Source organism: Dendroctonus ponderosae, unplaced genomic scaffold, assembly GCF_020466585.1.
Source record: "Dendroctonus ponderosae isolate FM_Combo_2020 unplaced genomic scaffold, Dpon_F_20191213v2 Dpon_F_20191213_7, whole genome shotgun sequence".
Classification (NCBI taxonomy): Eukaryota; Metazoa; Arthropoda; class Insecta; order Coleoptera; family Curculionidae; genus Dendroctonus; species Dendroctonus ponderosae.
Window position 1 is genome coordinate 4,773,100 of NW_026018916.1, and position 15,306 is coordinate 4,788,405.

At 37.9% G+C, this 15,306-nt stretch overlaps 2 protein-coding genes across 2 annotated transcripts in view; one reads left to right on the plus strand and one right to left on the minus strand.

The window, feature by feature from the left end:
* The first annotated feature begins 132 nt into the window (after nt 1-132).
* LOC109539673 (homeobox protein engrailed-1a) lies at nt 133-8,813 on the plus strand. Its single transcript, XM_019907554.2, has 5 exons — nt 133-487; nt 1,084-1,391; nt 1,446-1,694; nt 8,310-8,500; nt 8,553-8,813. Exons 2-5 carry the CDS (start codon nt 1,085-1,087, stop codon nt 8,769-8,771), a joined length of 966 nt encoding a protein of 321 aa, XP_019763113.2. The 5' UTR covers nt 133-487; nt 1,084; the 3' UTR covers nt 8,772-8,813.
* Nucleotides 8,814-8,878: 65 nt separating this feature from the next.
* LOC109539755 (aminopeptidase N) overlaps nt 8,879-15,306 on the minus strand; it is an 11,838-nt gene continuing 5,410 nt past the window's right edge. The window contains exons 5-16 of the mRNA XM_019907734.2: nt 14,506-14,708; nt 14,294-14,449; nt 13,689-13,994; nt 13,202-13,385; nt 12,900-13,141; nt 12,083-12,246; nt 11,834-12,034; nt 11,541-11,778; nt 9,687-9,926; nt 9,455-9,625; nt 9,185-9,401; nt 8,879-9,124 (exon numbers count right to left, since the gene is read on the minus strand). Of these exons, the coding sequence (XP_019763293.1) occupies nt 8,969-9,124; nt 9,185-9,401; nt 9,455-9,625; nt 9,687-9,926; nt 11,541-11,778; nt 11,834-12,034; nt 12,083-12,246; nt 12,900-13,141; nt 13,202-13,385; nt 13,689-13,994; nt 14,294-14,449; nt 14,506-14,708 (2,478 nt within the window). The 3' untranslated portion in view covers nt 8,879-8,968. The remainder of the gene's footprint in view (nt 9,125-9,184; nt 9,402-9,454; nt 9,626-9,686; nt 9,927-11,540; nt 11,779-11,833; nt 12,035-12,082; nt 12,247-12,899; nt 13,142-13,201; nt 13,386-13,688; nt 13,995-14,293; nt 14,450-14,505; nt 14,709-15,306) is intronic.

A 15,306-nucleotide genomic window follows, 5' to 3' on the forward strand; every position in this document is an offset into this window, starting at 1 on the left:
ATCTGCTTCTTATACCCCCATCTACTGCCGATTTCCATACATATATTTTTTTCCCAAACAGCTAATCATTCAACAAGAAACACATTCTTGTATGTTCCGCTTGATGTTCGCACTCCTCAGCCGCTAGTCGAGTACAGATGCGAAATCCGCCAGCGAATAGAGCCGATAGAGCATTTAAAAGCAGGCAAAACACCAATCTGGTGAGCCCTTAAAGGGCTCTAAGAGCCGGTTTCTCTAACCGATGGGCGGACTGATGACGACGAGGCGGAGCCTGTACAGAAGTGCTAACTGGCAGCTAATGGACCGAGATAATCGCTTGTCTTGCAGTAAAAACAGATTGTTAACGCGTACTTTACTGCGATCTGGGAAAATCGATCTTTCTACGAGTGTTCTATGTGTGTGTGTCTGGGTGTTTAACGTGGAAAACTTGTTGGTGATGTTATCGAAAGTGGCTAAACGGACATGAGTGAAACTTTGCAAAATTCAAGTGAGTAGAAATGCCAAGAAATTTGCCTCAAATTTGATTGTTTGGATCGCAACTATTCTTTGGCAACGCGCTTTTTTAGTACCTAAGTCGTCCCAGGAAAGTGTAATAATCCATGGCGATTTTTGGTCAGAAAACTAAAGTATGCTTGATTTTGCCGACAAAATCTCCTTCAGAATTGCATGTTTCTAGTTACAACTATGCAAAATTTCCAATTTTTTTCAAGTTAACAGCTCTTTGATATTCACTTCAACACTGGAGATTCTGGAGCTGAACCCCGCAATTTTTTGCTTGAAATCGACACCCAAATGATCATTTTTCAATCTAAGATTCGACAATTGCAAAAGTTTTCAGCGTTTTTTTTTGAAAAATTTGTCGGGTCCGCAAATTTTATTAATAATTTTGGTCAATTTATTTTATTTTACAAAATTGAGTTTGGGCCAAGTCCAAAAGCCGCTGAATTTTATACGAATTCTTCTAGAACTTCTTGTAGTCACTCTATATAGTCAAATAACCTAAAGAAACCATCCTAGAGAAGAAATACTCAGCTCTATATTATGTCCTCCCTATTATCCTGTGTTAAAACTGTGCTATTCCAGAATGGATATAATGAACACAACTTCCCCTCAGATATCCGAGTGCAGCTCAGAAGCAAATGAGGCCAGATTCAGCTCAGAAGAGAGCAGCTTGGACGTGTTGGGCTCCAAAGAGGCGAACAAACACTGTGATAACACTAGTACAAACAAATTCTCCATAGATAATATTCTCGGTTTAAATCGGGGCAGTGGTGAAGAAACCCCGGGGGTTGAGAACGTTGAAAATGACAGTGAAGAAAGTGACGAAGATCGGAAAAGGGAACCCATCAGGTTCATCAAACCGACTCCCATTAATGCGGCTAATCGCGCTGGTATGCAGCTGCAAATTTTCGGAAAAACTTCGATTAAACATGGAATGTTTGCAGATGGCTTATATCAGTCGATCCAGGAAAGGCAGAGGCTGCACAGACCGGATCCGCTTCCGCCGGAACCAACTAGTCATTTTCTCGACTACATCCAGAGCCAGAAGCTCGTCCAGGAACAATCAGCTTCAGCGGAAGGCAACCTTTTGTCTTATCAGCTTCAGCAAAGCGGTTCTGGGTCTATTTTGTATGGAAGCTGGTTAGCTGGACCGTCGGACATTAAGAGCTCTAGTCAACTTTTTGGTTTACCAGGTAAGATTGGGGACTGGAAGACTCCAATAAAATGGGAAATTGGGCGAAGATAAAGATTATTGAGTGTATTTAGTAGTGTATCAATGAAGGAAACTTTAATGTTTGTTATGAATTGCAAAGCATTATTTTCTTGCAATTTTTCAACAGTCGGTCCTCAGAACTCGAAAAATATTCTAAAAACACATTTACTTTAATCTTTGTTCACGATCAGATTTTTAAATTTTTAAGAATTTTCTAGAATTTTTTCCTAAATATACCCATAACTTTTGAAGAGAATATGAGACGAGAAAAATTGTTGTCCCAATATCCCCTAACATCCCTAAAGATATGTCGGTACATTTATGGAACAGACAGTGTTTGTGTGAATTCTTTGGATTCTTAGATGCAAATTCTAGAAAGAAATGATTTAGATTTTTAGTACGCCAATAAAGAAAACCATAATTTTTTTATTCATAACTTGCCTTGTTTGTAACTTTTTAATAGGCGCTTTTTGAAGTGCACAAAATTTTTGAAAAAGCATTTTAGAAATTTTTCCCATTCGACATCGACATGAAATAATATAAGGTGATATTGAAATAATTTGACAAATACGAAAATATTTCGATTCAGCCCCATTTGTCTCCTTTTTTTAATAGTTTCCCTGGTACAAGGCGTCAAAGTGTAAATAAAATTTTCGTTCTTCTTAATAGATTATTACCCAGTTTTACTACAATCAGAAGAAGTTTTCTTGGGGTTTTTTTAGATTGAGGAATCGAAATTTCCTATCGCTTAGTCTATAGTTGTTGTGTGGCTGCAATAGTTTAAAAGCTTAAAAAGACACTTTTTGGGTTGTTTTAAAACATCGCTTTTTTTGTTGGCAGCAGATTGTTCTTCTAAATTACCTAAATAAAAATGTGTTCTTGGTTCAAGTTCATATCTCTAACCGATTTCACATTAAAACTCAAGTATTTTTAAGTAAGTTAGTACAAAAAGTATCTCGAAAACGGTGAAGGATATCGACTTGCATCAAGTACACATTTTTTGTTTAGAAAATATCGGAGAACGAGATAATACCAGCACAAAAATGCTATTTAAAAACACAAAAAATGTCGGATGTTTTAACTGACTGTAGACTTTAAAAAACACCCTGTACTTCGGAAACTGTCTTCTAAGTCGAATTGGCCTGAAACTCAATATTTGTTTAAAATGAAAGATGTTTGTTTGAGCTTAGTTTTGAGCTCCGTGAGCTTCGCAAAAATTCTGTTGAATTGAGATCCGTTAGATTCTTAGGGCATCAATCAATCAATCAAAAACATTTATTTTTCGCAGCTTTTAAACAGCTGATTTTTCAAGTCTGAGAAATATGAAACAAATACATTTTAGCACCCAATCATAGATTAGCAATTTGATTCTGGTCAGGCTAGCAGATAAAAAAATCAGTTTCTGGCCCTATAGAAAATAAACTGGATCGTCGTAAACTATCTTGCTCTAAACGACTAGTTTTTCCCTAAAGCCTCTATTCCAGACATCAGATAAAAGTCGCAAATATTATGTATGCATGCATTAATATATTGGCAAAAAATTCAGAAGATCGTTGGTGGTCAATTGTTCATCACAGGCTTTTCGCGCAACGGAGCTCACATGGATGTTCTGACTTTTAGAGGGATTTACTTGAATCTTTTACCCAGTTTTTCATACTTTATAGCCAAATTTATCAGTGCCGACAGGCCGTTTTCACATGAGCCAAACATAACAAAAAAGGCCGTTTCAGTTGATTAACGGATCTAATTTCTGTCGGACCTGCTGATGAAAGTCCAGTTGTTTGCCCCTGTTGAAATGATAAATCCAATTAATAAGCTCCTATGCTATTACTTCGTATAATTACACGAAAAATCGCGCTCCTTCTTCCCCAAAAATGGGGCGGGTGAGAAGCGACCGGTTATTCCGTATATCACGCAAACAACTCGTTAAAATGAGATAATTTTTGCACCTTTCAAGAAACTGTAAGGGCGTTTAATGGAATAGCTGCCGTCAGATGTGAAAGATTGTTTATTGGGTGTTTGGAGCTTTTGTTTGGGGATGAATGAAAAGTTAGTAGTCGGTTTGCTGCTGGTCGGATCAATACCACAACTAGCAGCACGCATTCCAGCCAGGCCGATCCCACTACCAAGAACCGAACAGTTTCACGGAACTCTCTTCGCCTTGATCGCTCCTATTTGCTTGCCGATTAGCGCCCTTAAATATTTCAAACATACACCCAGAGACCACCAGTTAGTATAAAGTCCCAAAATGGGAAAATTAGCATCTCTAATAGAGAGTTTGTCTTAATACCAAAACAAACAGATAAATCACATAGTATGATTTGACACCCGGGTCTTAAACTCGCTTCCTAGAACGAATCCGAATGTGTGAAACCATAAAACTACATACGCGGCTTTAAACTAACTATTACGGGTTTTTTTCTTCAACAGTAGCGTTCAAGCTGTTTTTTCCACATTAGTTGCACTTTAAACCATCCTCAGAGGACAACTGAAAGTTGATTGATTTCTCCTCGAAAATCGAGATGATTGCGGAAAAACAATCTACTCTCTATGCCCATTCAAGTTCATCCAGGAACAACATCTCTCTTTTTTCATACTCCCGCAGATTTAGATAGAAATGCGCTAGTTGTAGCTTCATTTGCAGATTTTTTACCTCTTTAATAGCTCTTTTGCGTACAGGATCTCTCATTAGTGCGTCAAAATACGACGTTTAAGTAGTTATTAATTTTTAAAAGAAATGTTTTTTGTAAAAGCCATTGGTCATTAGGGGGCAATTTACCAGTAATTTGTAGTAGTAACTAGCTATAATTTTTTAGGAGATTTCGTTCAATAGAAAAAGTTTATTTGAAATGTTTGGTCCGAAAAATTTATGGTTTTCGAATTATTCGCTGAAATATGAACATTTTAAAGCTGCTGAGTTCCGCAGAAATTGGTGCTGCCTGCTACTAACTGCTGCGAATTTGAAAGTCGGTTTCCTGAGCTTCAAAACTGACCGAAAAAAACTATGAAGTGGCATGTTTTAATTCATAAACAGTTTTTCACAAACCTCCCAAAAAACCTGCAAAGTTGCATGTTTCTAAACTACAATAATTTGATTTTTTAAAACGAAACTCAGTGTTTTATTAATTTTCGGCTTTATTCTCAACTTTTTGGACCAGCCTGTGTAAGGAACACACTTTAAGTTCTGAAAATTTCATTCAAGTCGCCCAAAATCCGAATTTTTGATGAGCAAGTCAATGTGCGTAAGTTCGTAAAACGGACAAATGTGTAATTTCACTCAATTGCACGCTTTACTTAAAAAAATCGTAACTTTCAATTGAATTCTAGTAGAAACTTGAAATTATCAGGATTTATAGAAGCGAGTAGTATCTTTGAGTTTTACTATTTTCATTAAAATCGCAAAAAATCTGATGGTTTGTTGCAAAATTAATTCTGGCTGAAAATAACCAAGTTTACACCTTTGCACGCTTTCGTTTAAAACCTGGTAGCTTTCAATATAGATCGAGTAGAAACAAGAAATTTCCACCGTTTGTATAAAATAATTAGTCTTAGTCTTTTAGTTCTTCGGATTTTTTCAAAATCGTGTAAAATTGGAATAATTTCGAAATATGTCAACTTTGGTGTAGAATGACCAATTTCACAGATTTACACGCTTTCCTTCAATAAACGGTAACTTTCAACCCATTTCAGGTGAAAGTTGAAATTCTCATCATTCATAGAAGAGATTTCAGTCTTCAAGTTCTGAAAATTTCACTCAAGTCGCAGAAAATCCGAATGTTCGCTTACCAAGCGTAAATAGTGAAAATGTGCAATATCACACAACTGCTCGCTTTATTTAAAAAATTATAACTTTCAATCGAAATCGAGTAGAAACTTGAAACTTGAAAATTTCAGGATTTATATAGAAAAGACTTGAATCTTTGAGCCCTGTTATTTTCATTGAATTCCTAACCACGTCAATTTTGGCGTAAAATTACCACTTTTACAGATTTACACGCTTTCCTTCAATAAACGGTAACTTTCAACTTTCAACCCATTTCTGGTGAAACTTGAAATTCTCACCATCTATAAAAGAAATTTAAGCCTTTAAGTTCTGGAATGTTCATTCAAGTCGGACAAAATCTGAATGTTTAAATGCGTAAAACGTGCGATTTCATACAATTGCAGGCTTTACTTAAAAAAATATAACTTTCATTCGAAAAATAGTAAAAACTTGAAATTTTCAGGATATATAGAAGACCGCTGAGTCTCTGAGTTCTGTTATCTTCATTGAAACGAGAAAAATCCTGATGTTAGCTAGCAAAATCAAATATGGCCCAAAGCCCAAGTTAACACGCTTTTGTTTAAATCTTGGTAACTTTCAATACAGATCGAGCAGAAACTTGAATCTTCCACCATTTATAGCACAAACTTGACTCTTTTAGTGCAGAATCGGGCAAAATTAGAATGTTCTCTAACCACGTCCATTTTGGCGTAAATTACAAATTTTACATATTAACACGCTTTCCTTCAACAAACAGTAATTTTCAACCTATTTCTGGTGGAACTTGAAATTATCACCATCCATAGAAGCGATTTCAGCCTTTAATTCCTAAAAATTTCATTCAAGTCGCACATAATCCGAATGTTGGCTTACCAAGTCAATTTTGGCGTAAAATGTGCAATTTCACACAAAAACCTCCCCAATAAAACCTTTCGTTTTACCACCTATGGTGACGCTACTGAAGCTACTAAAGAGTCATATTTAAATGAAGATATTGACCAAGGGTATTACCATTGAAGAGCACAGGTGCTTTGGGTATCCGCTTTTGATTGATTGAGTAAACCCATGGTTTCCAACAGCGTTATGGATAATTAGAGCTTTAAAAATTTGCATTTGCCTATGGTGTGCAAGCTTTAGGCACATATACAGGGCGACTGAATAACGCATAGTAAATGGCCGCCGACTATGAGAACTGGATGTTTGCAACATTTGAATGGCGTGTTCAATAAGGTGTGAATCAATGCGAATTAGCATCTACATGAAGTGCGCTGGTAATAATTGGCGAAATGTGTTAATGGCTGTTTTATTATGCCTTGAATAGATGTTTTAAAGGCGAAACGTGACATCAATCGCTAGCATTGGCAGGAATCATCAATAAATTAATGAAACATGTGAGAATCATTTGCGAAACTGTATGCTTATTTGATTAAACAAAGGCAATGGAAGAAATTTGTTGATGTTGTTAAACAGGGTGCGATTTTTTAAATCCTCTGATTTTCCCACATTTGCAAATGTTTATTTCATGTGCTCTATAAGGAAAATTTACCTCTATTGATCGTGTGAGTTTATATTTTTAGCCAACTTGTTATGCAAAATGTGCATTGAAAAAAGCGGTCAATGAAGTCAAGTTTAGATACTTATTATGGATAAACTGCTGATGGAAGAGGAACCAAATTTACGGGTGTTCTATATCGAGCACTGAAGATTTCACGTTACAATACAACAAAAGTCGCTGAACATTAATAAACATCACGCACCAAAAAATCGATATCGAAACTTAGACGAAAATGTAGTATAAAAGCAAATAACAGAGGTAGAAAAACCGAGTAAAAAAATGTTTCTAGGCGAAAGATGTAGAGCCCTGGAAGAACTTTATGGTAATTTTGGGAAATTATCAGATTCAGTCGATTTTTCTTCTTTTGCAAGCAGTGGTTTCGTATTGGAGAGATATAGAGATTTAGGCCCTATTGTGTTTTTTGTAGAAGAATCGGCTTTATACGCCGGGTAAATTTTTGAGTTGTCCTTTGGACATTTTGCAAAATTTTTAAAGTTGATAAACTTTTCTCCTGTTTTTCCAAGCTTTTCAGATCTTTGTAACATGCATATTTACAGGAAAAATATGTTTTATCTACCATATGAAATTAATTCTCGAGTCGAATTTATGGCATTGATGCATTGAGAAATTTTTGAATTTGGGTGAATTTTTGCCATTGGCCACTGGTTTTTTAAAAATATATTATTGAAGGAACATACAAAATTGAACTATAAAATATTATGTTTTTATGTAAACATTCCGGCTGTATACTGTTTCAGTTCTGCGACTTCCTTAAGGCGCATTTGGCAAATTTTCAAATAGGATTAAGTTTCCTCAATTTACAAGCTATCGAAAAGATTAGAATATTTTCGATGCTATAAGAGATGAAGATTTGAGAAATTTTGCATTTTGTGCCAAACTTGGAATAAGAGACCCGGTAAATTTCACTTAAAAAATATTTGACACAGTTTTTGGTGAAATTTGCTTCGGTTTTTCACATACCAAAAATCAACTTTTCACATCTGTTTTTTCCGCTCAGAATAGCTTTCGACCTAAGGAACTCTTTAATATGCTTATTTAGCGTGTTTAAGTCGGATAATACGGAAGATATTGTCGGTCACAGCTTATTACCGCGAAAAATTCCCTAAAATTAGCAAAAACTTAAGAACAGAACAGTTCAACTTGTCCAGTCGTCAGCGTCTTTGCTAAGAAAATAGCGTATAAAGTCAAACGCTTTGCCACAAAAGAATCCTCAAACTTTTGTCTTTACTGTATGATTCTTAAGTGTAAAATTTCAGGTCCGAAGCCACCAAACAGACGATCGAGGAAACCCGGTTTAGACCGAAAACCCCGACAGGCCTACAGTGCAAAACAGCTGGAAAGACTGGAAGGCGAATTCAAAATGGACAAATATCTGAGCGTCAGCAAGCGCATGGAACTATCCAAAGCCCTCAACTTGACTGAGGTCCAAATCAAAACCTGGTTTCAAGTAAGGCAAAAAGTTAAAGTTCTTTGCCGGATATGCTTCGATTTTTTTGCAGAATCGTCGCACCAAATGGAAAAAGCAGCTGACCACGCGCTTGAAAATGGCCCAAAGACAGGGACTGTTTCCCCAGCATTATTTTTCACCTGCCGCTGCCTCTACCCAGCAATACTCAGCGCTGTTTCCTTCTTATTACTCGCCATTGATGTTCGGGATGCCTTCGGTGGAAGACGTCAATTTGGGCAGCCAAAACCCGCAGGAAAGCGCAAGAAGATAAGCGGGGATTGAGTGTAAATATTTGTAAATACACCCGAGAGTCTAGGGGTTGTTTCAATTTTTCAACCTCCTCCTGTTGGCTAACCAATGCCAATATCAAAGGCTTTATTAATGGGTATGAGAACTTTTAATAAAACTAGTTAACTGGCTACATGTTCGCAAAACAAACAACTTCATAAAAAAGCCACTCTGATTGAACTAATGCAAGTAGTTGTTGTCCTTCAACCAATTCACTACTGAGTCCAAGTGCTTCTTCCTCCACTTGATGCGCACCTTCATTTGATCCACTGAGCTTTGCAGAATGTTGGCCACTTGCTTCAGGTCGTTCTGGTGCAGCTTGTAGAAGGTGGTTAACTGGGCAGAAAAATATCAGTTGAATCAAGCAAGAGTAGAACACGCCACCAGGCAACTTACATCCTCCAAGTCGATTTCCGTGGAAAGCTGCGAAACGAAGTCATGGAAAATGGTGCTGAAGACTGGATAAATATCTTCGTAGGTGGAGTAAATGCGATCCCAGTTCAGCCGCAGGAACTGGAAGCCCGTTCGAACTCCCACAGGATGATTGATGGAAATCCACACGTTCTGCACGTTTTCCAGCGTCATGTTGCCATTAAGCGAGTACTCCAGGTATCTAATTTATTGAGACTTTTACCAACACATTTCAACCCCCAAACAGCCAAATACCTGTTGATTAGCCACGGATCGTAAGTGCAGCCCAAACTCAAATAGGCCGTTTCCAGATCGGCTGCAGACATTGAAGGCAGCCTGGTCCTGTTCCAGAGGAAATCCCATTCTTCCGGCCCTCCAGATTTTATTGCCGAACATTGAACTATGTACTTGTAGTCAACATTTACACTGACCCAAAAAAGAGTAATAAGCCCAGATTCTGAAGCCAACAATCTGAAGCATGGCTTACATGTTGTTGGTGTTCGCATTGTCTGAGTTCATCCAGTCCTCGTAAAGAGATCGCGCCCATTGAATGCACTTGGAGTATCTCAACTGGCAGGCGGAGGTGATGATCAGCAGGCGCAGCAGCTTTTCATTCTGAGTGTCTTCTGATGTTTCTGAGGTTCCCAGCTCGTCAAACATCGGCTTCACCAGTCTCAGAATGAAGTTGTCGTAGATACCCGAGTATTCGTAGTTGCTAATAATGACCCTAAACAAGCAAAATACGATTTTTGTGAAGGATTCTTCAAAAATCTGCACTTGAAAGAGTAAATCCATAATATCCCACTTGAAATCTGCTCAAAAATCGCGTATTGGTTGAAAGAGTTTCTGGGCCCTTGTGGAAGCATTTAGCGCTCATAGCTATGTGCTAATTGGTTAGAGATATTTCCGACAAAAAATCGAAAATTTGTCAAAACATTTTCTGCTATTTTAGTTCCAAAGCTGGGAATTTTCAAAGGAAATTTTTATTAATTAGCGTCTTTTTGATCATTTTATATAACTTGGACGAATTTATAAACATCATTAATCCTCAAAGAATGTTGCCCCTGAAAAATCGCCAAATCTCCTAAACTTTAAAAATAACTGATTTTTTCAAGAGCGTTCAGAAACGTACATAGTCCCACTAAAAAACATGCGGGAAAAGAAAAAAAGGCTTTGCCCCCTAAGAAGCCCTGAATATTTACAACAACATATTCTGAGGTCCCTTTGAACGAAATTTGCGCAAAATTTCGTTGGGTCATTATTTGAGCAGCGTGTTTGTGAAGAAAAAGTATTCAATTCTTCACGAAACACCTTCAGCACACGAAAAATTGTCATATCTCTGAAACCGTTACAAATAGCCGAATAGTCATCAAAAAGGATACGCGTTGGAACAATCTAAACAATCGAAATTCAATACTTCCAAAAGTTCCGTCGTAAAAAGTCCAAAATTGCTAGTTCCGTTGAGCCTGGTTGAATTTTGAATATCAACTGCTCAATTAAACCATGTTTGCTCTATGCTGAAAAAAATGTCAGCTCTGCTTAGCACTTTAGAGGGAAAATTTTGCAAACCGAGGCTGCCCAATGTCAATAGAGCTTTCAATAATATTTTTTTTATTCTATAAGTCCCTCGAGTTCAACTTAGCAGATGAAAAGTTTTAACTACTGTACATCACTTTTTGCCTCTTTTTTGGCCAACACCCTGTAAATAACAGTTCCAAATTATAATTCCATATATTCCATTTTTCAGTGTTTTCAAATATGACCGCAATTTTCCTACATTTCCCTCGGAAGATTTTTGGGAAAAAGTGATAGGAGAGAGAGGAAACTTTTTTTCCGTCTCCGACAACATCTGTTTTACATGGATATAAAAATGATGCATCGAAAAATAAACGCCCAAATTGCCGAAAAGCACTGCATGCTCAAGATTAGCTCGAAATCGTACATGTTTTCAGTGACCATTTTATTTTAATCGCTCTGTATATGCCGTTTGATAGTTTAAACGTGTTACAATCAACTGATTGAACACAGAAGGCTTTCAACCGATTTTTTAATATTTTTAAGGAAAAAGCTGCAATTTCAAGAACTAAGTAAACACCCTGTATAGGAGGTGTGAACATTTTTGCAAATTCTTTACTTATTTTGGGATTTTAGTAGTTTTTAATGCAAAAAAGCACCCAATCCAAAAATGCTTAAATGAAATTCATAACTTAAGAAGGTATGACTCTCCGTTTACTATTAAAAATCCATCCATGTAGAGCTGCAGTTTCCAGCTTCTCTGTCGATTGATTGCAAATTGAAAATGGAAATTAAAGCACACTCACACTGTAGAATTGAGTCGTACCTTAACTCTTCCATATTCCTCAAGGCCGCATACCACGGAACGTAATTTTTCTCTTGAATGGTCAAATACTTGACCAAGTTGAAGGCAACTGTGTAATTCAAATAGCCGATATTGGCCAACTGGAAGGCGTCATCGATCAAATGGCCCCTATTGGAAATGGGGATTTTGTTCGGGTTTCTTCGCAACTGGTTGCTCAGAAGGTTCCAATTGTGGAAGTCGTAGTTAACTCTGAAGAAACCTGCAGGAGAACCCGCAAATTACAGCAATTGGAAGAGTGGCTGGGAAGAACTTACCAGTTTCTTCTATGTTGACCAAAATCCAAGATTCATTGCCTACATTGGACAAGTTGAGTGCTTTTTCTCTCACGTTCTCCAGCCAGGTGCTTTCGACGTTTCGTTCCTCCCGGGTAATGTAGGTGATCGGTACGAACCACAACTCCTCAAAGTTGCTTTTGATGTCTTCGGTTAACTTCGTTTGACTGATCGTTGCGATTCCTGCCAAATCGCCGGTTACTAGTCAATTTTTTTAGTAAAAAAACTCACCGGAACTGTAATTCCTCCTCACGGATATGCAGGGATAACCGCTTTGAGTGGTCCAGGAATCCATCAAGGCTTTCACTGTGACATTTTCCGGGATGAGGCTCTGGTTGTGGGCTCTTTTGGTGAATAAACCCCACAGGTCGTCTTGGTTGGTTGATTTGAACGAGCTGAAAATACCAAAGCAAATTTATGTTGTTCCTGCTGAAAAAATTCAGAAAAATAAAACGTAGTGGATGTTAGAAACTGAAGTTTATCGGCGCTCAGAACCCCAGAAAATACTGGCAAACTGTGTCTTTTATGCAAAAAGGTTAAAAGAAGGATTTTACAAGAAAAGTCGTCGTCTTTACAGTTGAGTCTTCTTTATCGTCTTTTTAGAGCGTTTCACCTTTGAATTTGGGACAAAATCGAAACAAAATTATCTTCTTGGTTTCGACAAAATTTAGGTTTCCTCAAAAAACGACCAGAGAAAGCAAAAGCATGTAATCAAAATTTGGAAAACTCGTCACCCTCATCGCTCTGAAATTTTTTTGTTTCATCAAAATTTCTGGATTTTCCCGTTTTAGACCAAATCAAGCAATCGTATGCGCAAAAGCAATATGTTGAGGGCTTTTTTTTGTTAGATGTTAAAATTCCATCATCGGCCATGAGTTATATCCCATTAACCAATGAGATGAAGCTCATTAACCCAGAGAGCTGCAACGACCCAAAAGCGCAACAACACAGTGTTACTCAGGCCTAAAGCGCGACGCACCTTCATTTTGGGAATGTGACATAAGTTAAGTTGAAACATTGAACTCAAGTACTCGTCTTTGCAACTTACAATTTCTTCAAATAGTTGTGCAGTCCCTTCTGGAACACCTCGTTGGTAAGCGTATGGTTGAGCATCTTCAAAATACTGCTTCCTTTCTTCGTTACTATGTAGGTGTCGTAGATCTGCTCGATTTGAGCATTGCTGCTCACCTTGCTCTCTATGCTCTGCGTCGATTTCAGGCTGTCGAAGTAGAGCGTTGTGTAGGCGTTTCTCAATTGCAGACTGCTGTAGACGTGCCATCTGGGCCGAAGCTGCAGGCACAGATTGCGGCTGATTAGCTGCAGTAAAAACGTGCTAAAGTGGTCACTTACACTTGCTAAAGTGACTTCGGCCATGAAAGTACCAAAACCCTCATTGAGCCACAAGTCGGACCACCATTCCATCGTCACCAGGTTGCCGAACCACTGATGCGCAAGTTCATGGGCGATTTTCGCAAAAATCACGCTCTTGGTTTTGATGCTGCGCGACAATGGATCAAAGAGCAAAGTGGATTTCCTTCAGAGAAAAGCATAAAAATTCACCAAGTCAAAAAACAAAACTCACATAGACAGAGTGTCTCAATGAAGATGGAAACAACGTGAAGGACTTTTTTGCTTCGGGTACCCAATAGTGACTTCAGGTGTAAACCCAGCTTGGTACGACTTTGCGAATAGGGGCAATTCTCTGTATTTGAAGATTAATGAGCGCTATCGGAAACAATTACTAGAAAAAGTAAAACAGGTCGTACTGGGCTCAACCTGGTTTACATCTGAAGTTGTACAATGTGGCTATTTCCATCTTTAGTAAGACACACTGTACTTGAAGTGGATCAGCCCCCAGTTCTCCATGGCATCCATTCCAAAGCTCGGTATGGCAATCAGGTCCAATTTAGGCAGCGGGTATTTTATGCCAAAGTACTGCTCCAGAAAGGGCATTATTTCCAGGGCAGTATCCAGAGCATACTGCGCCTTCGGAAGATCGTCCTTTGGGGCCCACACTTTAAACACCGGCCCAGTGGCGGAAGTAGCCGAAATATATCCAAAGTCGCAAATCGTGAAGGCTAGCAGATAAGTAGACATGGGCGGGGTGGCCTCAAAGTGGTCCCAAGCCCATCCTGTTTCGTTTCTATTAAAAAGGAAACTTGAAGTGATTTAGCTGTTAAGGTACCAACCATGTTCGTAATGGCTGTGGTGCGTACAAAGCTTTATGTTCCACCTAATGGCTTTCAAGCCACAAACAAAATGTACAATCCGACTAAGTAAGTGAAGAAGGTGGAAATGAAAAATGTATAAAGGAATAAAAGAGTGAAGATTCTTTCGTATGGACAGAAATAGTCGCTGTAGAGAGCAACTGGTGGGTAACAAATTTGTGGCATAAAGTGGACAAACTTTAACGCACGAATCTCTAAAGCAAATTGTACCTACATGGGTTCAATGGCTTTCAGAGGCATATTGGACAGTACCGTCATATTGGTTCTTCTGGCTACGCTTATTTCGAATGAAGCTTTAAACGCCGGTTCGTCAAAGCATGGGAAAACGGTCCTGGCGTAAACTGAGGCCAGTTGAGTAGTGGCTAGCCATCTAAAAATGCCGTTTTTTAAGCGCTGGATAAATGAAGCAAAACTTAATTTCCTTACTTAATGTTCCCACTCAGGTCTGTGTAGCTGGTTCGGTAGAACCCGACCAGATTGTTGGTAATGTTTCCAGCAAACTTTAGGTCGACAGTGTAGGTTTCGCCTTTGAACAGTCGCTCCGCTAGGAAAATCGTCAGCTTGGAGTTTGGGACGTTTTTAGTGATCTCGGATATGCCCAGCGTTCGTAACTCGGATGTAACAAAAACCTGAAAAACAGTTCTCAGTTGAATGGGAAAACATTTTTTAAAAACTTTGCACGCTGATTTTTTCTTGGAAAGTTTGAACATAAAATAGGTTTTTCAAAATTTATTATAACTTTCAAACAATTCATTTAATTTCGTCCAAATTTTGTAGGTACACATTGTACTGTAGCAGATACTGATGAAATGGATGAAATAGTGTTTTAGTTCAGCATCGGTAGTAAACATTTGAAAATAATAATATTTTTAAGTTTTCTGGTCGTTTCTAAGCAAAATACTGTTCGTGCAAAATTTCAATTTGGCTCTTCGTTTCTGATAATTTTGAAATAAAATTAGTATCGGTTCGGGCCCTCTGACATCACAATTTGCAGCCACCAAAGCAAGCAGTTTAGGATTTCCCAATAAAAACGTAACAATAAAATGCCTTAAATAAATATAAAATAAAATAAATAACAAAACCTCATGATATAATTGAAAATACAAAAAATGTAATTTATAAAATTCCTTGCGAATGCAGCAAATTTTATATAGGAGAAACCTCAAGACCATTACACAAAAGACTCAAAGAACACCAATCATACATAAAAAACAGAGAATATCATAA